A 23,861-nucleotide genomic window follows, 5' to 3' on the forward strand; every position below is an offset into this window, starting at 1 on the left:
GGATATCCTGCAGATGACCGACCTCTGCCTCCTGACCCAGGAGCGAGAAAGTCCTTATATTCAGGAGCCTGATTAGCTGTTTGGATAATTAAGGGCTTAATAAGGCCCAGATAATTATCTAGAGGTCCAAAGAACAGAGCCCTGATGTTCACGTGATGCTTCAGTCCATTCCAATGTAAATAGCACGGAGGAGGAGAGTGGCTGGGGAGCCTGGGTGGCTGCATGAGGGTGGGCACTGGGGAGGGGATGCGGTTGCCTTAGCAGGCCTCAGTGCTCACGCTGCCCCCTCCCCTGGACTCAGCACCTCCCACCAGGCTGGACACATAGTGGGCACTCATCTGTTTCTTTCACATTGATTGAGAACCTACTGTGTGCCAGGCCTACTAGGGGTGCTGCAGTGAACGGAGTGTTGGGGCTCCTCCTGGAGCCTACAGTGGGAGACGGGCATGTGACAAATCAATAATCATAGAGCCAGGTCATTCCTGGGGAGGTAAGGGTGGTGGAAGCCACTGAACCAGGGGGATGGGATAGGAAGGGAAGAAAGGGCTTGACATTAGAGCCAAAGATTCCTGGAGCAGAGGGTGTTGGAGCTGATGCCTGAAGGGTGAGCAAAGCCAGCTCTTCAAGGCAGTGGACAGGTGTCTCAGGCAGGTGCCGACGATGCAAAGGCCTGGCCAGCATTGCCCGGAGCATCTGAGACTCATACAGGGCACTGGGAGCTAATGGCCCAGTGGGATATCATCAGAGGGACCCTCCTAGAGGAAATGCCAGGAGTGGCAAATACCAGGTGAGCTTCTCTCGAGCTCCAAACCTAGAGGACAATGAAGGCAGAGTGATCCCAGGGCCACACGCAGGCTGGCCACAGGGCTGGGGCCGGAACCCAGGCCTTGGCCTTGGGTGTCCAGCCTCTGGTGTGCTTACCATGAGGCCCTCAGGGGGCCTGGCTGGGGGCACCTCGAGAGTGAGAGAGAGTCGCAGGGGGCTGCTGGAGGCCTGAGGTTTTCCTCATCTACCCACAGGGAGCCCATAGGTCTGAACGTTGGAGGACGCTGCTGTGCCCAATGTGCACATGGGGCCACTGAGGCCAGAGGGGGCAAGGGCCTGCCTGAGGTCAGCAGGACTGAAGCCAGGTTGGGACAGGAGGAGAGAAGGGCCTGGGCCGGCCCAGCCAGGCTTCACCCTGATCCGAGCCCTGAGCTGGAGGAGTCAGTCTACAGATAGCATCATTTTATCCCTGCTGATCCACCCCCAACAGACAGAGGGACAGACAAGCCTCACCTGCCCTCCCCCTGCAGTGCAAATCCGCCCTGGTGTACCTCAGGTCACCTGGCTTTCCTTGCCTCCCCCTAGGGCCATCCCAGGTACTGTGGGGAGAGCGGGAAGGCTGGAGAAGCCCCCTGCCTAGTGTCAGTGATCTGGGCCCCCGCCCCAGCCACTGTCCCCACAGTGTGGCCTTGGCTGCTGTTTTATCCTCTCTATAATTGTGAGAAGAATAACAATACGCTTTCCGAGAGGGAAAAGGACCTTCATGTCATCCCCTGTCCCCCCAAGTTCAAAGTAAACTGGTCCTAACTGACTTCCAATGGCCAGGTAGGAGGCAATCTCCCTAAAATGAAATTATTGCAAGGAAGCAGAGAGTTTTTCTTGGGGCCCTGGGTCGCCATGTGGCTTCAGGGTTCCCTCGGGGAATACTGGTCCAGCAAGCTTGTGGCTGGACCTCTCAAAGCTGCTCTGACCCAGCTTTCATTCAGCCAATAATGAAAGCAATAAGAGGGCCGTTTACTGTGCCCGTGACCTGCGCCAGGCATCCTGCTAAGTGTTTGATCTGCACTAGAGCATTTAAACCTTAGGACCACCCTATGAGATGAGCACTTTGGCAATTTTCTCCATTTTACAGATGGAGAAACTGAGGCTCAAGGTCATACAGCAAGTGATGGCACAACCAGGAGTTAAATCTGGATCCAAGGGACTCCAGATCCCAGGCCAAGACCTTCCAAGGCACACCCAAGAAGGCCCACGCCTGCCCGTCTGACCTCCCTTCCACACACCCCAGGATCGCCCTGCCTGGTCCCCTATAACACCCGCCCACCACTGCTCCAAATTCAGCCTGCTTCCTCCAGGGAATCCTCCCAGCCTCCCTCCTTCCCCTACCTCTTTGACACAGAAGACTGGGCTGGTTCTGAAGTTCGGTGCCATCTTTCCCCTTCCTGGAGATGCTTTGGGGACACAACAAAGGTGGCTCCCCCATTTACCTATGGGGCTTGGTCTCCACGCGGCTTCCTGGGGCTGGGGGCTGGGGCAAGCCTGGACCAAGCATATGCAACGGTCAGCAGCTCACTAACCACACATTTATATGCACCTGCCATGCTAGGCTCTGTGAGGGAAGCCACAGGCCCCAACGACAGTGGTCTGAAATTGAAGGACGTCAGAGTCACCAGGGTGGAGGGGTTTGGGTGTGGCCAGGGGAGACTGCATTTGAGCTGGTGGACAGGGGTAAACTGGTTCAGATTCTGGTGTCCCAGGGGGAGAAAGAGCAACAGCTCAGAGAGAAAGTGTGTGCAAGGTGTATGGGGGGCGGGGGGACGCGACCCGTGAAGGAGCCAGACCAGACCTGAGAGGGCGCAGGCTCGCCTTCTCTGCCCCACGTGTCAGCAGTGACTGTCCCACTGCTCTGCATGCACCCTCCCACACTCAGATTTGTTTCAGCGTTTCCCCTTTAGAGTGAGTGTGCCCTCAGCTGCGGGCATGGGAGGGCATGCAAGAAGAACGGGCTTCATGCACTTACTTAGTCGTGTGGCTGCGAGACCGTCCAACTGGCCCAGAATGTGACCCCCTCTGCCACCCTGCAGCCTCAGCCTGGGACAGGCTCTCTGCAGCCCTTTCCAAACAAACCAGAGCGCTTACCTCACCCCCCCACCCCACCCCTCTGGTGCATCCGATCTGAAAGCCTCTTGCCCGTGTCAGGGCCCGGACTCCCTCTGTAAGCACCCACATGTGTCTGCATGCAGCCGCCACCTCCCCAGTGCTCATCCCCTCCTCTCAAAGGAGTATCTATTGTAGAACCAGGCACATCATGGGTACAAACAAAGGCCTATCTGGGTGAGGAAGCTGATTGGATAAATGGGTAGATATGTGGATGGACAGATGGATGGAAGGAAGGAAGGAAGGTTGGATCACTGGACTGGCCACTTAATAGATGGACCCTATATACCGAGCTTACAATCCTTTTCTAAGCTATTAACTTTCTCTCCTGGTTGGGTCTGTATTCTTAAAATTTTTGCCTTTGTCATATTCCAAATCACCTAGCCCTGGACTGAGCCCATTTTAAGTCCAAATAAAAGTAGGATTAATGAATGAATTCACTAAGCAAGCAAATGAAATAACAGCCGTGCTGTCCTGAGCACAATCGCGAGGTTGGATGTTAGGGTCGGGCCTTCCCTTTTCTCAGCGCTGCCCGTGCCCCTCCCTACCACCCAGACCCTGGGGTCGCTCCAGGCCCCTCCGCCTGTCACACCGAGTCGGGATGAACCTGTAACCCTTAGAGGGTGACCTGTTAGTGTCACACTGTACCAAAGGTCTTGGTGGGAATTCAGGCCTTTTCCCGCAGAGAAATAAACAGAATGTGAATCCCATATATCTAGGCAGGGAGGAACACTCTGTCTGGCTAAGAGCTTAGCTTATCAAGGGAAGAAAATCACATGGCTTTGGCTTGCCAGGGTTCTCGTCCCTTGGTCTTCCCTAGGCCATCTTGTCGTGCGTGAGCCGCTGAGTCTGAAGAGCTTTCAAAGGGAAAGGACTTAGACACACTTGAGGCCACAGGCCCAGGAGGAGGCAAGTCCCCTCCTGCCAATGGACCCTTACCTGTGTCCTGGTAAGCCAAAGACAGAGACGCCGCCCAAGAAGACAGTGCACTCCCTGTCACCTGAGGCTTGTGACCCAAGGACACCCCAGATGGGGTGCTGGTGATGGAAGAGGGCACTGGACATCTTATTCCTGGAGTCCTAGAAGGGCCCTCTCCTAGAAGTCTGCCACCATCCCACTCTGTGACTTGCCATGTTCCTCTCCTTGCTGGGCCTCAGTCCCTGCATCTGGCAAATGAAACCCCACGGCCTGCCTGCCTGACTCATGAGGCTTTTCTGAGGTGCTAGGAGCAAGATGGGACTTGACACTGTAGAGGGGAAATGCCACCAGCTGAGGACACAGTGCCTGAAGTCCCACTATGACATTGGTAACTGCCAGCCATCTGTGCTGCTCTCCAGGGTCCCCTTTCAAAACATGAGCTTCCCAGGGCAAGGAGGTGAGGGAGTCAACAGATGCGGTCAGCAGAGATGTGGTCACACCCTCTTCTTCTGCCAGGTGGCTCTGGTGGCTCCGGGGACAAACAGGACCCAAGAATTGGACGTAGGCAACTAGCCTCAGGTTTGCACAGAGTTCACTGGGTCTGGCTGGAGGTTGCAGCGAGAAAATGTTTAATGCGAGAGGGGACAGGTCTGTACGGCCTGGAGAAATGGTCTGTGCTCACAGGGACAGAGGAGGGAGGGGGGAGGAGGGGAGGGAAGGAGGGCGGGGGAGGGGGAAAGAGGGAGAGGGGAAGGGGTAGGGTTGCTCAGGCACTCAGTGGAGATTAAACAGCCTGGCTGGATCATCTGGCTTGCCGGTGATGGCTAAATGTGGCTTTGCCTCAGTTTCCCAAGTGGCTTGAGGCAAGAGAGACCTTGAAGCAGGCAGCCGGCCCACTCTCAGCTCCCCTGATGGTCCCACCTCAGCGCTGGTATAAGAGTCCGCTGGATATCACGACGTAGCCCTGGAGGGCAAGGAAAACCACGGGCCAGGTCAGAGGCCACACGAGGGCCAGTAGGACCTCCAGCCGCCCCATCAGCCTGGCTTTGAGCTCATGTTCTGCCACTCTTGCTGCAGGTATCCTGAGGGCCGTCTTTCGCCTCTCTGGGACTCAGCTTCCTGCTGTCACTTGGGAGTGGCCACTCTATAGGCCTACAACGAGGATGCAGCCAGGGCACATGGGCAGAGCCCCCAGCATGGGGCTGGGGCTCAGTGCGTGCTTGTGGACGCCGTTGGGACCAGCGCTGTGTTAGGACAGGGGGTCCAAACCACTGAGCGTCTTCTCCACGTCCGGGTCTCCCCGGGAGAGCCAGACGCCTTCCCTATATCCTCCCTCCCTGCACTGCAGAACTGTGCCCAGGGCCTGCGGGTCACCCAGTCATTCCTTCCACAAATCTTCATTGAGCCTCTGCCGCAAGCCGAGCCCTGTTCCACGTGCTGGAGACAAGCCAGACCCAGGCCCTGCCTGCCTGTAGCTCATACATGGTCCAGTGCAGTAGCCATTATTAAATTAAAGCCAATTAAAATTACATAAAATTTACACTTCAGCTTCTTAGTTGTACTGGCCACATTTCAAGTGTCCAACAGCCACTTGTGCCCAGGGGCTGAGAGCGGCTACCGTGTTGGACAGTGCAGATTTCCATCCTCACAGAACGTGTTTTTGGACAGTGCTGGTCTAGAGACCTTTGACTTTGGACCCAGTTGGCTACATTGGTGAGCACCCCGGCGGGTGGGTCAGCCACTGACCCTACCTATCTGGGAGAGTCTCCGGGAAATTTTCACTCATAGCCCAAGTTCCAACATGTGGTAGTTGTTCCTTTTTTGCGGGGGGAGTGGATCACCCAAGTGCCTTCGGACCATAGTTCTAAAGCAACATGGGCATCATCCCTGGGAAAACATCAGTGGTCCCACTCGGAAGATGTGAATAACACACACAGATGTTGGGCTTGAGGGACCTTGGCTAAGCTTTCTGTCCTTTGTACGTCTTGATGAGTGAATAGAAAGAATATTATCATTTATATCTCAGGTGACACGGCAAGAAGTTGTAAGGTCTCACCCTGGGCAGTGAAGATGGAATTTCACCCTGGGCCCACAGTTTCCCAACAGGGAAGGTGATTTTAGAAGGGTCTGGAAGCCCCTGTCCCCCATCCAGCCTATGGAGGTTTGTGTATAAAACCAGAAGAAGCCTGCGTGTGTCATCTTCCACAGACACCAAAGAGGCTGTGCCCCCAGCCCAGGGCATAGATTGTGGGATAACTGAGTCCCCTAATGTGGCCTGGCATATTTGTTGAGGACCCTTGTACCAATGTCTCTAAACATCCATCTCGTTACAGCCAAGGATTCATGGCATGGTCTTGACAGGAACAGAGGACATCCCAGGCCTGGCTGACCCAGAGACCCCACTGTTCGTACTAGCGGGAAAGAAGGGTGGGAGGCACCCCTGCCTCGCTGAGCCCAGCCTTCCCCCGAGGGTGGAGGAAGCCCATGTGGTCACATCCAAAGGCTCTCACCTCGTAGACAAAGACCTCAGGGTCGACGTAGTGGAGGTTGACCACGTTGGGGAGGGCAATCCCCATGCCCAGGAGAGCTGCAGGAGAGGAAGGAGAAACAGGTCAGCCAGGAGGCCGCAAGGGAGCACCACCAGGAGATGGCCCCATGCTGAAGTCCTCACGTGCCTCGTGACTGAGTCCCACAGACAGCCAGGGAGCGGGAGCCATTATTATTAGACTCATTTTACAGAAGGGACACCTGAGGCTTAGGGAGGGGGGAAAAAACTTAAAAACGCCCACCCTCATAACCTCTGAGCCCTGGCGGTGGGTAGGGGGCGAGAAGGGAACCTGGAGCAGAGGAGGGTCAGCAGGGGACCGTAGGGACCTACTGGCGTGGAGGGCGGGGCTCACCGTTGAGGTGATCCAGCAGGGGCTTCTTGAACACGGCGTCCATGAGTGGGTGCACTTGATCTGTCTACAGCCACGTAGTCAGGGAGGCCGTCGGCCCGCTCCAGTGAGGGGCCGAGAGAGATGGACAGATGGGCCACACATGAACACGACGACAGACACAGACAGGCACACAAATGGCAGAGGCACGGGTGTGGGCAGGAGGGCAGGTCATCCCAGTCCTGCCTCCAAGCAGAGCCCAGCTACTCCTGGGGTCAGGACAGCTTTCTGAGCATCTGGCCCCCAGAAACCGCTCTCGGGAGAGGAGACAGACCAGCACCTGGCTGACCCTGTGTGCCCAACAGGTGGCTGGCAGACTGCCCGATGCCAGGGGACCGGCTGCCTTATTGGTGCTGACCAATGGACAGATGGACTGATGGTGGATAGACTGACGGACCGTATTGACTGACAGGCCGGCCAGCAAAGGACGGCGTGGTGGCTAATGACCCGGCCACGGCACATGACTGAAGGAGCAGCCAACCCTGTCCAACGCTGGCTTGTCTGATTACTGACAGACTCAGTGATTCTTGGCCTGACCGGTCATTGACCACCAGGCAGTGACAGGCAGGCTAACTGACGGGCCCCACTGAAGAACCGAGGCTGACGGACCGACTGACCAGCCGACAGACAGCCTGGGCAAGACAGACTGGCCGCTGTCCCCAGGCACCCCAGGAGGAAGCTCGATCACGGTGGTTCGTACAGGTGCACTCATGTGCAAGCACACGGCTCAAGGCCTGCCCAACCCAGTAAGGGGGTCTCTGGAGACCCCAGCCCCACACTCACATCAATAAAGCCCACATTGGAAGAGGCCATGGCGAGCTGGATATCCCTGGAAGAGAAGCAGGAGGGTTAGTGCTGGGGCCTAGTCCCCCCCGCCCCGCCCCCACCATGTACCACGTGCTGCATTCCAGGCTCCCCTGCCCGACACTGATGGGTGACACTGTGACAAGGGGCTGCAGGCCCATTGCACAGAGGAACACACTGAGGCTGCTGGATCCAAGAGGCCTTCCTTACCCCAGCACAGATGTGGTCCCCCGAAGCTTCAACTTGGACACAGAGAGCTGGAGGCTCAGGTTCACAACCTGGCACGAGGGGAGAGCAAGGTCAAAGAGCACAGAGCCACGTGGGAGTCCTCAGTTGGCCACCAGCTCCCACCCCTTCCCTGACTGATTCAGGTGTTTGTGGAGCCCCCGGAGGTGCCGGGCCCTGCACACAGCCCTGGGACAAACACAGTGTGAATGAGACAGACCAGGTCTCTGCCCTTGGGAGCTCTCACAGGCCAGGGGAGGTGAACAATAACCAAAGTAACCAGACAAGGGCCTTGCAGAGAGTGGCAGGTGCTGTGAAGGCAGAGTGGTAGCATGGAGAGGGCTGGTGGGGCCTAGCTTTCTCAGGGTGGTTCAAAAAGCCTGCCCTGAAAAGGGCTGAAACTTTAAAAGAAATTTTTTTTTAATGTTTTTATTTATTTTTGAGATAGACAGAGCATGAGCAGGGGAGGGGCAGAGAGAGAGGGAGACACAGAATCTGAAACAGGCTCCAGGCTCTGAGCGGTCAGCACAGAGTCCGATGCGGGGCTTGAACTCACAGACCTTGAGATCACAACCTGAGCTGAAGTCGGACGCTTAACTGACTGAGCCACCCAAACGCCCCCAAAAAAGGGCTGCAACTTTTAAGCTGAGACCTGAAAGAGGAGAAGCCAGCCATGCCAAGAGCTAGGGGAAGAGTGTCCTGGGCACAGGGGACAGCACCTGCAAAGGTCCTGTGGCAGGAATGTCATGGCATAGTGAAAGAACAGCAAGGAGCCCAGTGTGAACAGAGCAGAGCAAGTGAGGAAAGTGGTGCCGAAGTGGGGTCTTGGGTGTCACCACCCTCCCAGCCAGCCCCACCAGCCCACCTCACTCACCATATCAAAGGAGAAGAGGGACCGGAAAGCTGAGTTGGAAGCCACTGCCCGGACCTCCACGAAGGGCTGCAGCTGAAGTGTGGCATTGTGGGTATGAAGTGTGACCACGGGCGTGGCACCCAGCTGCACCTTGAGCGCCACAGGCATGGGCTTGGGGAACCAGCGGGCCACCTGGGGACGAGGGGAGGGAGGAGGGCACCTAGGGGCAAAGGCTGGGTGGACTCTCCACTCCTCACCCCTCCGTCTCTGTTCAGATGTGACTGGGTCTCAGGCTGGCGTCCTCAGGGACGCCCCGCCTGAAGGGGTGGTAGTCTTGTGATCTGTGCCAGGAGGGACAGGAATTCAGGGGCCGAGGGAGCTTGAGAAGGCTCCTGGACCAGGCTAGGGGTCGGGGCCTCCCCTAGGAGGTAACCCCGAGCTTGGTCTTGAAGATGAACGAGAGAAAAGGAAGCAGAAAAGGCCTTCTGGGCAGAGGGCAGTGCCCGGATGAGGGCATAGGAGGGAAAGAGCATAGGAGCTGGGGGTGCTCCTCAGATAGAGCAGGTGCAGCTACAAGGACAGGCACTGAAGCCCGCATGGGACACATACGAGCCAGCAGAGACCCCACAGCCAGAGACTCCCCCACTCCAGTCCCAGCTGGGCCTCAGCCCCCGAAATGACCGAAAATGTCACCAACCTCGGGGATGAGCTGGCCCAGCACAGATGTGTTGAGTAGGTTGTCACCCGACTCCTGAAATCAGCCCCCACATCACGACAGGTTTGAGGGCAGCCACTCCCCAAGCGAGACCAGCTTTTGCCTCCCCGTAACCCCCATTTAACCTTTCCAACAGCCAACCCGTGGCCCCAGATCTCGAGCTGCCCCACCCACGATTTGACCTTTGCGGGGCCTCCTCAGGCTGGGCCACCGGGCGTGCCTGTCCCACGTGCCCTGGGCAGCAGGTCCAACCCTCACCAGCTGCCCTGTGATGTCCAGGTTGAGGGCACCAGCCTTCTGCAGCAGCAGGAGGACAGAGTCAAACAGGTCCCGGGAGAGACCCACGGTTGCCATGGTTCCATCGGCACCCACGTGCAGTGGCAGCACAAAGGGGGTGGCGTCCACGGGCAGGACAATGGGCTTGCCCAGTAGGAAGAGAACGGCCTATGGGGTTGAGGGGTGGTGAGAGGGAGAAAAGCAATGGGGCCTCAGTGGGGTGGTGGCTCCATCACAGAACCTGGGGCTCTGAGATGCCACCCACCCATATGCCACATGCTGTCCAGCCTCACACCTTTGCCCGCATGCCTTGCTCCCGCCTGGAAGGCCATTCCAGCTCCTCCTCCCTCCTGTAGTCCAAAGATGCCAGAAGCAACAAGCCCAAGGACTCCGGGCTGACAAGGTGGCACTTACGTTGATATCCAAAGAAATGTAGTCCTTAGTGATGTTGGGCACACTGATCATGGAGTAGCGAATCTGGGACTCTGGACCCACAGGGTTGAGGCCTAAATGAAAGCGGGATGAAGAAGAAAAAATGGCATCCTTAGCCTTACCTACCAATGCCTCATCTATCCAGAAAACTCAATTATCTGACTACCCAGGCCAAGAAGCCGAGGAGGTAAGGAAAAAAAAGGTCTCTGAGTAAGTGAACTTATGTCACAAAATGCACGCACCCAAGGTTCAGCCGCTTACAGCCTGTGGACTCTTACTTTACACACAATTCTAACAGTTTTGGTTTCTCACTTTCCGAATCAATGGAAGACTAGAGACCCCCAAGTTAGAAGGAAAGGGAAGGGTCACTCTAGGCACAAATACCCCCTGAAGAAAGCAAGAAGGGACGGCAGAAAAAGAACGGAGCTCACATGTGTCAAGGTCTGGACATTTGACTTACACTGTCCCATTCAATCTTTACCATGAGCCTGTAAGGTTAGGAGCCCATTTTACACGCACACACACACACACACACACACACACACAGAGTTTGGTGAGCTCAGTTGTGCCCGGGACTGTATACCTGTCTGTCTCTCTCCACCTGATCACACAGCCTCCTACAGATAGTCCAAAGGCACATGCCCCTGGGACCATGCACTGCGGGAGCAGAGCAGTGCTGCTCCCCAAGAGACCCTCAGGGAAACTTTTGTTGCAATTACAGTCCAATTGTTATAAGGCAAGTTCCCCCAAAGCTCAGAATATTGTGACTGGGAAGGTTGCAAAGGGTGAGTCACTCGTGGGAGCCACATCTCTGGACACGGCTAGGCTAGCCAGCGTGGCAGGTGAAGGCTCAACCCTGCGGTCAAGAAAACCCAGCTTTTAGCAATAGGTCCTCCAAGGCTCTGAATGACCAAAGTGTGTGTGTGTGTGTGTGTGTGTGTGTGTGTGTGTGTGTCCATCAGATCAGATTTCGGTCTGATTTTCTAATGTCTCCTCCGGATTTAATTTTGTTTCCTCAGTATTCTGGAAATTTCTTGTGCTTGTAAAAGCAATATAGTATGACTCCATTTCTACAGCTCCGTGGCCGTCAGAAGATTGGGGTGGGAGGAGGGGGGCAGCCCAGAGGAATCTGCGGGGCTGGCGAGGTGTTCTGTAGCTCAAGTTTGGAGGTGGTTACACAATTGTATGCATTTGTCAGAACTCAGAGGACTGGACACTTAAAAGAGAAAATTACTGTATGTTTTCAAAATGAATAAAAACATTAAAAATGTTTAAATACTGCACTATGGACATACAGAAGGGTTTTTTTTTTTTTTTGAAAGATGGAAAAAAATATAGCCCAGAATCTCAAATTTATTTTTGTGGGTATTTTCTCCTGCAGAGACTAACTCCCTGCCATCTGTCCTCCCCTCAGTAAAGCTGCACCGAAGCCGTGTGTGGCTTGGGTCCTTCTGTAGTTCCTTTACGGGGTGGCGTTATAGCTTAGTCAAGAGCACGGCTCTCAAGGCAGGCTGCCTCAGTTTCTCCATCTGTAAAACGGAGCTAATAATACTACAGTAAATATTAGCTTTTATTATACTGTATTTTGCCAGGCATGCTGCTGGGTGATTAAATGCCCTTTTAAGCTATGCCTTTTAATGGCTCCTGTCACTCCACGCCGTAGGTGTACGTGACTCGTATAAAGAGTCCCCTAGGGCTGGACGTTTAGATTTCCTTTACCAGATTTTTTTTAATTCCTCAAAGAAAAGGGCAAGGGCTGGTCTTTGCTATGAGCCCAGCCACAAGCATCTTGATGGCGCTAACTCCACGAGGGAGAAGGGAGGGACGAATGTTTGTTGAGCCTACTGCCCGCCAGGCACTTACCCTGTGCTGTCCCATAGCAGCACATGGGAGAAATAAGGATTTTGAGCCCCGTTTGTTTGGATTGAACTCGTCAGGCTCAGAGAGGTGGAGTGACTTCCTGAGACCACACAGCATTTGAGCAACAAAGCCAGGATTTAACTTCATGTCCTTTGGTTCCAGGTCCAGTTTCCTTGATGTCTCGGTGCCTCCTGTTAAGGTTAGTATGGCGGGGGGGTGGGGGGGCTGCAGCAATGAGGGGAGGAGGCCAAATCAAGGACTGTTCCCTGCGGGGACGGTGAGTCGGGCCATGACGTGTGGGCAGAGCAGTGGGTGGACACGTGCAGAGGAGAAAGCCAGCGTGAGCCAGCTCATGGGTGGTTCTAGCACCGTGCTGAGGATTTTAGACTTGGAGCCTCCAATTTCCAGTCTAGAAACTGGGGGGACGGAGGCCACCTCACGGGACTGTTGTTGAACGTTTGCCCAAGAAAGCCAAAGCTACCCTGATACGAAAGTCTTCACTGAAGAACCCACCACAGATAAACATGGACCCTGTCGGCCGTCCCTCCTGACCTGACACCAGCATGCCGCCCTGCCTCCTGTCCCTGCACACCTGTCCCACACCGCGTGACAGCTAAGAGGTAAAGCCCTGACTCCCATCGCAAGGCGTATCTGCCGACAGTCAACGCCTCTGGATTTTACAGAGGCAGCGATGGTGACATGGGGAAGCACTAGAATCCCGGGCAAAGTGCTCAGATAGAGGAAGGTGTGCTTCCAACAGGAGCATCTTTAAGACAGGTTTGCGGGAAAACGGAGGACGCCCTGGATTATGCTCAGGCTCGGGAGAACATATAACCCCCAGATCAACAAAGGATGCACTCTTTGACCCGACCGGGGCAGGGCAGGTGATGGCCAGAGTGGGTTTTTTTCTTTTTTAATGTTTATTTACTTTTAAGAGAAAGAGAGAGAGAGAGAGAGTGGGGGAGGGGCAGAGAGAGAGGGAGACACAGAACCCGAAGCAGGCTCCACGCTCCGAGCTGTCAGCAGAGCCTGATGCAGGGATCGAACCCAGAGCCGTGAGATCATGACCTGAGCCAAAGTCGGACGCTTAACCGACTGAGCCGCACAGGCGCCCCACCAGGGCCAGCATGTCATTAATGCGGATAAACAACCGCTGGAACAAAACGAGGCCTGCCTGCTTTCACAGCTTTTAGCTTTGTGTCGTAAGAGCAAGTCCTGACCCAGCCTTGTTCAGGTCACTACTGCAGCCACGCTTCCACGTGGACCATGCACTGTGGCTCCGAGCCCTGGGAGCCCGGCCGTGGTAGCGGAGGCAGGCGTGGGGGGCAGTGGGGATGTGACCAGTGTTGGCAGATGAACACCCCAGCTCTTGTCCCTCGGGCAGGATGCAGGCACGTTGACCTCGGCCGCCAAGAGCCCCCCGGTGGCATCAGCCCCAGTTGCCCACCATAGCGCCTCTGCTCAAGAATACACCTTCCTTCCCCTTCCACAGGCACCCCTCCCCAACCAGTACCCCTAGGACCCACCCCATTCAGGCCACATAGGCTAACAGCTTGTCTCAGGGTCTGCTTGGGGTGGGGGGGGTTATCCCCACAGGCCTTGCTCCTAGTATACTCCCAGTACTCCTGCATATGAAGACCCCTGGAAAAATCAGAGGCCGACAAGCCAGACGGAAGATGGAGAGGAGAGGGAGGCTCGCCTCTGGATGGGTGGATGGCGGCTGAGAAGGCAAGTGGGGGCAGGGGCACTTGGGAGCAGACGAGCTTGAGTTCACGTGCTGAGTCAGAGAAGCCTGCCGGAGAAGGTGTCCAGTGGGAAATAGAATACATTAAGCCCCAAACTGCCAGTGGGGAGAGTCTGGCAAAGAACGCGGGAGGTGTGGGAACAAAACCAGGGGACAATGGGGTCTCTGGTCTCCAGGCAGGGGAGGAGGCAACTGCAGACTGAATGTACTCCCCTGCCCCCCCCACACACACGCATGTGCACACTTGCACGCACACGGCAAACATTCGAAGACATGATTCTAGAATTTGGAGATTCCCCAAGTCCATCAATAATTGTTCAGTCATCCTACGGTTGATCTCCCAGAGGTCAGCCCTGACTGGGGGGCCCTTTGAAGGGTCTTAGGGACCCCAGAAGGGGCTCAGAGGCCCCAGTACCCTCCCCCTGGGCCCCAGTTCTTACCAATTAAAGTGCCCAGGTGGACGTTGAGGCCCTGCACCAGGTTGGAGACACTCAGGCACAGCTGTGGCAAGACAGAGGCGGAGGCTGGTTAGGATGGCCCTGGGGCTGGAGGGGTGAGGCAGGGAGGGTCTAGGGTGCCAGTCTGGAAGCCTCCTCTGGCCCACCAAGGTCTGGAATCCCTTCCTTCCTCGGCCACCCAGTGGGCATCTTCCAGCACCTCTCCTGGGCACTGAGGATTCAAAGAAGTTGGGGCCCATGAGCCTCGAGGAAAGAACGGGGCAGTGGGACACAGCAGGAGGGGACCACAGCTGGGCCCGGACAATTGGGTCAAGGAGCCTGCTGCACTGGGGCCCAGAGGCCAGCTGGGGGATGCGTGCTGACACGGTGAGGGCAGGCAGTGGTCAGCGAGCAAGTCCAGAGTTCTGGGCACAGTGGGCAGCCCGAGAAGTGTATTAAGCCGGGGTCAGTGTGATAGAAGGTGGGGCAAGGAGAGACCACAAGGCCAAGGGTGGTCACTGCCTGTCCAGACAGAGCTGCTGGAGCTGGGCCAGGGGAGGCCAGGCGGCAGAGGAGAGGGCCAGGTCAGGCTGTACTGCCTTCAGCCCTTGGACCTCAGTCTTCCCATCTGCAAGATGGGAACACTGGGGCCCGCCTCTGTTGGGTGTGGGATGGCACCGAGTGGGCTGATTTGGGGTTGTAGGGACCAAATCAGGAGATGGGGTGGAGTGGGAAGGGGCAGAGGTGGAGAAGCGGCCCGCCCTTGGCAGTGCGACCCTAGCTCCAGAGGCACTGTCTCTGACCAATGACAAGGGTGGAAATAGCGACAGGAATCACAGCACTCACTCTGCCAAAACTGTTCTAAGCTCTTCACAGATGTTAATGTGCTCAACTCCACCCACCCTACCTGGCCGGAGAGGGAGGTTTACTCTCTGTGCTGCGCATGTGGAAATGGGGTCCGAGGGAGGTTCGGTGACTTGTCTGAGTGTCACAGCCGGGAAGGAGGGGACCAGGATTCAAGCCAGGCCACACCTGGCTCCAGTGCCCATGCTCTTGTCCACCTTCCTTTTGTCTTTTTCATAAGCCCCACGGCCCCTGATAGCACTGCCTCCCCACCACCCTCCGGCATGGAACTGGGGCTGGCCCAGGAGCAGGGGCCTCCCTTCCCCGCAGCCCCCAAATCCACCCTTATTTTGTCCTGTCTGTCACTGCCCCAGACCATCCCCTCAGCCTCTTTCCTGCCCTCGTGGGAAAATTGGAGAAGTCCCATGGGCCTTCTATTTTAGAAAAAGCACTGACTGTCCCAATGCCCCCATGCCTACAATCCCCCATTCATGCACCACGCCTTCACGGGGAAGCAACGGCCTGGCCCCGGGGAGATCTGGCAGGAGGTCTATTTACCTTGTTCCGCAGGACAGCTCTGACGTGCTTCTGCACCAGGGCCAGCGGCCCCGGGGCCACGCTGAGGGAGAGTCACAGAAAACGCTCCTGAGCTCCGGGGCTCCCATTCCGGCCTGTTTCTCCCGGCCCACGGTCTCAGAGACAAGGGTCTCCCCTGAGCCAGGGGGGCCAGTGGATCCCATTCCTCACTCCCATGTGCCAGACGCAGTGTTGGCACCATTGTCCCCGCAGATGAGGAAACTGGGCCTCAAAAAAGAGGTCATTGGTTTGGAGGTTCGGAAGTGGCCAAAACGTGATTGTGAGGTCAGGCTCGGGGGAGACAGAGAAGACGCCGTGAAAGCCGGACTCAGCCCCGTCCTTGGCCCACTGGCTTCATGGCCACTCTGAGCCCAGGGAGCTGGGGGTGCTTCCTGCTCAGGCTCCAGTTCTCGGTGACACAGCCAGGAGAGTCCCTTCCTCATTCTGCGCCTCAGTTTCCCCTCTGGACAATGGGAGATGGGTCTAAGTTGTTTCTCAGCGGGGATCCATAGGACTATAGCTCTTCGGGGTTTTTTACTTTAAGTTTTATTTAAATTCCAGTATAGTTAACATACAGTGTCATATTAGTCTCAGGTGTGTAAGTTAGTGACTCAACACTTCCGTACATCACCCCACACTCCTCAAGGCAGGTGCACTCCTTCCTCCCCATCACCTGTTTCCCCCCCACACCCCCTCCCCTCTGGTAACCATCAGTGTGTTCTAGTTAAGAGTCTGTTTCTTATTTTGACTCTCTCTCTCTCTTTTTCCCTTTGCTGGTTTGTTTTGTTTGTTAAATTTCACATGCGAGTGAAATCATATGGTATTCGCCTTTCTCTGACTGACTCATTTTGTTTTGCATCCATGTCATTGCAAATGGTAAGATTTCTTTCTTTTTTATGGCTGAGTAATATTCCAGTGTGTGTGTGTGTGTGTGCTGTATCTTCTTTATCCATTCATAAATGTTGATCCAAGCCTCAGCCCAAGCTCACTGAACTGCACCTCAAGGGAGGTGGGAGAAGGACAGCTGTGTTTCTAATGTCTTTAACTTCTGGGCTTTCCTCTCCAGGAGCAGCCCCTGCCCGTGAGGACGGCGAGGGGTCATGTGTTGCACGTGAAGATCGTGGGACCCAAGATGGGCGGACTCGTGCCCAGCCCCCTCTGGGGGGAGAAAGGCCAGTCCCAAATGCCCACCCGGCTCGCATGTGAGCAGGTAGACGGCATGCAGGAGGGGAGTCAGGCTACGGGGGTTTGAACGCACTCCGCCGTTTGCCAGCTGTGTTGCTCGGACAAGTTTCTTAACTGTTCTGGGTCCATTTGTTCCCTCATAAAACAAGGGAATACTTACATCTTCCTGGTAGGACTACTGTGATGTCGTGAAGGGCCTAGAACCTGCACAGCACACAGCAGGTGCTCTGGAGGTGGGAGCCCCTGTCGGCTTTAGACGCAGCCCTGGCTCACAGTGAGGTGGACGGGTCCCAGCCCCCCGGGCCTCAGAATCCCCACCTCTGCAGGGAGAGACCTCTGAGGTCCCTAAGAGCCACGTCAGGCCAGCATCCTCCCTGAGCAGTATGGTAATGGCTGTGCATCGTCATGTGCTGTGGGTCGGGGGGAGCGCAGTAGAGGGGACATGACCTCGCCGTGTGGCCTTGGGCAAGTCCCTTCCCCTCCACGAGCCTCAGTGTCCTCAGCCATAAAACAGGTGTGATACTGGGGGGTCTCTTAAGCCCCTTGGGGCAATTGGGTGAAAGCTTGAGCAGGAAACTCGAGAAATGGTACCACAGGCTGGGCAGCTGGGACTCTGCAGCCCCGCCCTCACCAGGCACTCACCTGGAACTGCCATCGGACACATCGGCGTTGCTGAAGAGCGGGAAGCAGGCAGAGATGCTGACCACGGGGGTCCCGATGGAGCCCTGGGCCACATGGGCATCGGCCAGCACTACCACGGGCAGCATCAGCTCCAGGGGCTCTGGGACTCTGTGGGACACCATTCCTGAGCCCCAGCGGCACCACCCAGCGGAGCCTACCCTACAAACCCCCCCACCCACGGCCCGAGCCTGCCCTCCACTTGACGCAGGCAGGTGAGAGATGGCCCCGCCTGGGGCAGGCTCAGAGCCCTCCACACTCCACTCAAGGTCACAGCCATTGCAGCAGATGGCTGCAGACGGCTTGAACTCTGGTTCCCCATACCTTCTCACTGCGAGACCCTGGGCCAGTCACTCCCCATACTGAGCCCCAGTTTCCTCTTCTGTGAAATGGACATAAACGTGATGGTGCCTATCTCTCAGGGCTGTGCTGAGCTTTCTAAGAGGTGGCCATGTGAAAACACCCTGCGTGGAGCCTGGCCCACAGCAAGCACTCATACGGTGTTCGTGTCAGCGCAGAGGGGTTGAGATAAGAGATCCCTCTGGATGCCCACGCTGATGGTTTGGAAATCAAACACACATAAAGTGCCTGGGACACGGGGATAATTCTGATAGCTACATCTACCGAGCACCCGTAGGAGGTGTGATTTGAATTACGGCAACAGATCCGTCCACTGTGTCCCTCACAGCCATGCTGCAGAGTTTCATCCCACTTCACAGAGGAGGAAACTGAGGCCTGCAGGAGTGAAATGGCTTCCCCGGGGACACTGCTGTTGAGCAGGGTCCAGGTTCTCAGAAATTCTCTCATCATCTCGCTCCCCAATTGGAGGGTGGGGAAGGAGCACTGGACAGGAAGCGGAAGGCTTGGGTGCAGGTCCTGGGACTTGCTAACTCCCCTCCCCTCACTCTGCCCCTTGGAGCTTCCCTGAAAATCCTGCTGCCCACCCCTGCCCCCAGGGAGATTCGCTCACCGAAAGACCTTGAAAGTAAAATTGGCTGCTACCAACAATCGCACCCCGAAGTCGGCAACGAATTTCAGGTGGAAGTGAGGCACACGGATGTTCAAAGTCTGGATCCTGTAGGGCGGGAGTGGAGGTGATGGAGTGGCCTCATTAAACCTTGGAATCACCTCTGGGGTGGGTGTTCTGAGCCACGCTGCTGATGTTATAAAGAAGGACTTTCTGACTGTGGGAACCATGGCGTGAGGAAGAGGTAGTGAGTTCTCCACCTTAGGGGGCATGCAAGTCACTATTGGACAACCAATTGGTGGGGAAAGGATGCAGAGAGGATTCCCAGCCTTGGGCAAGAAGTGAGTGGGATGATTGTCCGGGTCTTGGAGAGATTTTGGTTTCTGACAGAAGTGGGGAAGTCTTGGAAGGTGGGCTCCACAGAAGGCAGAAACTCCCCTCCATGGCATTCTAGTCAACAGCTTTGGCTTGTAGCCCTCCAGGGATGGGAAACTCATTCCCTTCAAAGCTGCCTATTCTGATCGCTAAGCACTTTTTTTTTTTTTTTTTTTTGAGAGAGAGAGAGAGAGAGCGCAAGGGGTCAGGGCCAGAGAGAGGGAGAGAGAGAATCCCAAGCAGCCTCCACACCCAGTGCAGAGCCTGGGACTTGATCCAGGGACTTGATCTCACAACCGTGAGGTCATGATCTGAGCCGAAATCAAGAGTCAGACGCTTAACCGACTGAGCCACCCACGTGCCCCCTCTAAGCACTTTCTAGCTATCTTTTCCTTTTTTTTCCTAAATGAGTCATGCTTTCCCTTGCACAGCTGGAAGTGGGACTTCAGACAATACAAAATGACATAAATTTTAAAAGTCACATCAAAGCTCCACCTTCGAACAATCTCACCGTTAGCACTTAGCTGACATCTTTCTGTGACTCTCTTTGGGACACAGGCTGACCTAGAACCTGCTTCTTTTCACTTGACACCCGCCTTGGCTGTCTTCCCACTTCTACAGACAAGGACACGTGTGGCCAACTGTAAAACATTAAGGAATCCCTGACTCTTGGGTATTTATGTCGTTCTCAATTCTTCACTGTCACTGTAAGCCAAGAGCAGTGCCCCAGGCCTACCCTAAGAGTGTCAAACTGGGGGCCTCCACACCAGCTGTTTTAAGGGTTTTTTGGTAAGTTGCCATCATTCAAAATCGATAGATTTTTTTATCAATTTTTTTTTTAATGTTTATTCTTGAGAGAGAGAAAGAGACAGAGCATGAGCAGGGGAGGGGCAGAGAGAAAGAGGGAGACACAGACTCTGAAGCAGGCTCCAGGCTCTGAGCTGTCAGCACAGAGCCCGATGCGGGGCTCGAACTCACGGACCGCGAGATCATGCCCGGAGCCAAAGTCAGATGCTTAACCCACTGAGCCACCCAGGCACCTCCAAAAGTGATAGATTTTAAATATATATATGACTTCTCTTGGGTATCCAGAGATCTGGCAATAGTCAATCTGTTCCCATGTGGATGGGGACAGTTGGCCCAGCCCCTGGGGGTGTCTGAGCTTGAGATGGCCCCCATCCACCTCTGCCTTTGAGTCTCTATTCATTACAGGGCGTGTGGGGGTACTTAGGCTCAGACTTGTGTCTCAACTCAGTGTCTCGCTTTCGGAGGAAGTAGCCAAGGGTCTTGCCAGCCCTGGGGACCCAGGAGCTACAGTCTTGGCTCCTGGGGGCAGAAATCTGCTAATTTAGAGGCCCCAGGACCACCCCCACCCCCATGTCTCCACCTTGGTCCCAGCTCCTCAATCATCTTGTGACCATTCACCTGAAGGGTGGGCGTACCTGATGGGGGAAGCCCCCCTCGAGCTGGTAGGGAGCACTCCCCAATATGTGGGGCACTCATCTAGTGGACTAAAGCATTTTTCCCAGGAGGTGGGAGCACTCACCTTGTGGGCTGATGCACCTCTCCATTCCAGTCCAGGAAATACGGGACTGTGACGTTCAGGGCCTGCTGGAGCGGGGCTTTCCCAATTTCAGACACTGCAGGGCCAGAGCAGGTGAGGTCAGACTGTCCTCGGGAGCTGCTGAGCAAGACCGCACCACCCACCACCGCCTGCCCCACATCTTGGGCAGAGGGGACTTGGAGACTGGAAGGGTGTTACACTTGCTCACAGGCAGGGAGGGGGTGGGGGATGCAGTTGGGTCCCCATGAGTGTTACTCACACCAGGCCCAGCAAGGCATGGCTTTCCCCTTCTTGCTTCTGCCTTTTGAAATCTTTTTTTTTTTTTTAATGTTTATTTAGTTTTGAGAGACAGAGACAGAGAGAGGGGGAGGGGCAGAGAGAGAGAGGGAGACACAGAATCCGAAGCAGGCTCCAGGCTCTGAGCTGTCAGCACAGAGCCCGACGCGGGGCTCGAACTCACGGACCGCGAGATCATGACCTGAGCTGAAGTGGGACGCCCAACTGACTGAGCCACCCGGGTGCCCCCTGCCTTTCTAAATCTTGTCTGCCCCACTCCTCATAAACGAGAACATCCTTTGCCCTTCTGCAAGACTCTGATCGAATCCCATCTCTTCTGGAGCCTTCCCCCAAGTCCCCAAGCAGAAGGAGCATTTCCCAGTAGAGTGGGACAGAGAATGGGGGTGCTGTCCTTGGGGGGCCAGAGGCTGAGGATTCTGGAGTCCCTCAGATTCTGGGTACAAATCCCAGCTCTGCTACACACTACCACTGTGGCTGCTCTGTGCCTCAGTTTCCCCGTCTGTAAATTTGCAATGATTATAAAGGTACCTGTCACACAGCGTCCTTGTAAAGCCTCAATGCACAGTAAATGTTAGCTTTCACTGCTATTTATTTGTATAATAATAATGACTGTCACTTCTCTAGCACCTCTTTTGTGCCCAGCACTGTTCTGAGGGCTTTGCCTCTCCTCACAGTTTTATGACGTAGGTACTACATTGTGCCCGGTTTACTGAGAGTGAGGACATCTGGCAAGGGGATGCTGGATCAGCTGAGGCGTCTGGCCTCCAAGCCCTTGAGCTTCCTCATGCACCTGTGCGGCCAGGCGAGGGAGGTGCTCACTAAACCATCCAACATGAGTGGGATGAAAACGAGAGGTAATGGTGCTGGAAGGGAGCACCAGATGAAGAGTCCAGAGGCCTGGACTTCACTCAGACTCACTGTGGGAACCAGGAAACCACTGCGCCCCTCTGGGCCTTGGTTTCCTTAGACCTGGAGCAGAAGGCCAGCGGCCTCCATGTTCTCGATACTCCTCTCCAGCCTGACCTTCTGTGGCTGAGCCAAGACTCATACCCAGGCCCCTAGACTCCACCTACAGTGCTCGCCTGACACAGGTTTGCAAGACGGGATTGGAGAGACACTATTAAGAAGCCACCCAGCGCCACCTTAGAAAGAGGTGTGTGCGGTCTGAGCCTCCTGCTGGATTTCCACCAAGAGCACACGCAGGTGCACCTGGGATGGCTCTTGGGGACAAAGGAGGCTCACACAGGACAGGCAGAGAGATGACGGCCAGCGGAAGGCAGCAGGCCTCATGTCCCTGCCTGTAGTTTCCACGCACGTCTCCATGCCCCAGTGACAGACTAACACGGGTCACTGACCCCTTTCACTGCCTGCCTATCTGCCCGGATACAAGGTCCCGGAAGGCTGTGTGTGTGCCAGGGGCGCTGCTGCCTCCGTACTTCGTGGCCTGGGCCACTGAAAGTCCCTTCTATTGTCTGACCTGAGTGCCTCATGCTATAATCTGAATTTGGTCTGGACTTGGGAGAAACGGCTTCTGATTTCTCACCCCTGACCCAGCTCTGGTGGGATTCCGGGGGCAACTGGGAGGTAGCTTTTGTCCCTCCCTGGGCCTACGTCTTCTCATTGTGCCCTCCTCGGGGGATGAAGCAGGTCTTAGAAGGACGGGCAGAGTCGTAGCATAGAGACCTTGCCCGAGAGGGGCCCAGAGCAGCGCTGGTCTTCTTCCTGTGAACCCCACAGAGCTCCAGCTCCAGTTCTGTGCCAGACGTGCCTTCCCCCAGCACATGTGTGTGCACCTACAGCCCACCCTGCATGCACGCATGTACATGTGCAGGCCTGGCAGCCACACCTGTATGCTCACACCCAGGCACGTGCATGGCGCTTGCACACATACAAGTCAGTACACGTGCTGACACTCAAGCGCACACATGGGCACATGCATCTCCATGAACTCTCAGGCTTGCACGCAGACACGCACGAGCAAAAGCAGACACCCACACCAACCCTTGCCCACCTCGCGGGGCCACACGAGTACAGCCGTGCGTGCGCACATGCGTGGCAGACAGGACATATACCCCCGCTCGGGCATTTACTTAATAAGCGTTTGCCAAGCCGCATTTCGTCAGCCATTATCTGGAGGCCAGGGACACAGCGGCCCAGGAGATAAAACCCTGGTCCCTGTGCGGCTTTTGAGTTCACAGATCCGCAGGCACGCTTGGGACCGTGCCCATGCTCGTGCCCTGTCACACGGGGTAGCCCGGCAGCACGCCTCTTACCGTAGCTCAGCACGGCCCTGTTGAGTCTGACCACGGTGCCCGGCATGGAGGCGCTGACCACAGGCAGCAGCAGGGACAGTAACAGGCCCACCCTGCGTGCCGGAGCCATGGCTGTCCTGGCCACTGCCTCCCCGAGATCTGTGGGCTGGGGCGGGGACGAGCATCAGAAAGCTTGCCCAGAATGCATCCCCACCCCGCTGGCCGTTTGAACCCCACCCCAGCCCGGAGGTCGCAAGCCCTGGGTGGTGATCGCAGCCCTACCCGAGACCCTCACACCTCCGTTTTGCATCTCTGCATTGGGAGGTATCACCTTCCCAGCCTGCTTCCTCAGGAGCCACAGGGAGATCTGGTCTGGAAGCGGGCCCCAAGGCCCAGAGAAGACATGGCTTTGCCTAAGGCCACACAGCAAACTAGGGCCGGCGGTAGGACCCACGCCATGCCAGAGGAGGTGGAGGAGATTCCTGGTTAGGGAGACTGAGAGCAGCCTCCCGCCCCAAGGAGAGAGCCCGGGCCCACCACCCCCAAGCCCAGGGCTGTTCTTCCTGATGCCAGGAGTCCAGCCCAGTGTGACAGCCCATCCTAGTGTCCAGCTGTTCGAACCCAGCCAGGGTGGCTCCTGTCCTCACCTTATCCTGTACCAGCTGAGGACTGTCCTAAATGCAGGCCTCTAGCATGGCCCCCAAACCCCTCCAGACCCAGCCCAGCCAAGCGGATGGATCTGTGTCTGACTTAGGAATGAGGGGCCGCTGCTGAGATGGGCTAATGGAGGCCCAGTGAGGTGGCACTTGCCTAAAGTCCCACCACAAGACCGGGGATGGACCCTTCTGTGGAAGGCGCTTGGAAGTCATATTCCCGTTAAACAGATGGGGAAGTCGAGGCTCCTCCCCGGAGGGGTGCCAGCCCCATTCCCATTCCTACCTCAGGTGGTTTTCTGGGACGGGTGGATTCTCAGCCCCTAGCAGGTGTGGAAGCTGTTTTATG

At 56.0% G+C, this 23,861-nt stretch overlaps 1 protein-coding gene across 1 annotated transcript; it reads right to left on the minus strand.

Annotated features, from left to right (window-relative positions):
* Positions 1-4,457: 4,457 nt before the first annotated feature.
* Positions 4,458-23,861, minus strand: BPIFB2 (BPI fold containing family B member 2). Its single transcript, XM_015071880.3, has 16 exons — positions 23,799-23,861; positions 22,881-23,025; positions 20,293-20,386; positions 18,375-18,479; positions 17,369-17,515; positions 15,524-15,584; positions 14,126-14,186; positions 10,064-10,155; positions 9,632-9,817; positions 9,356-9,409; positions 8,680-8,850; positions 7,791-7,858; positions 7,560-7,605; positions 6,741-6,804; positions 6,351-6,427; positions 4,458-4,804 (listed from the first exon to the last, which is right to left on the minus strand). The coding sequence occupies exons 2-16, from the start codon at positions 22,987-22,989 to the stop codon at positions 4,763-4,765; spliced, it is 1,377 nt and encodes a 458-aa protein (XP_014927366.3). The 5' UTR covers positions 22,990-23,025; positions 23,799-23,861; the 3' UTR covers positions 4,458-4,762.

This window comes from Acinonyx jubatus, chromosome A3, assembly GCF_027475565.1.
Source record: "Acinonyx jubatus isolate Ajub_Pintada_27869175 chromosome A3, VMU_Ajub_asm_v1.0, whole genome shotgun sequence".
NCBI classification, from domain to species: Eukaryota; Metazoa; Chordata; class Mammalia; order Carnivora; family Felidae; genus Acinonyx; species Acinonyx jubatus.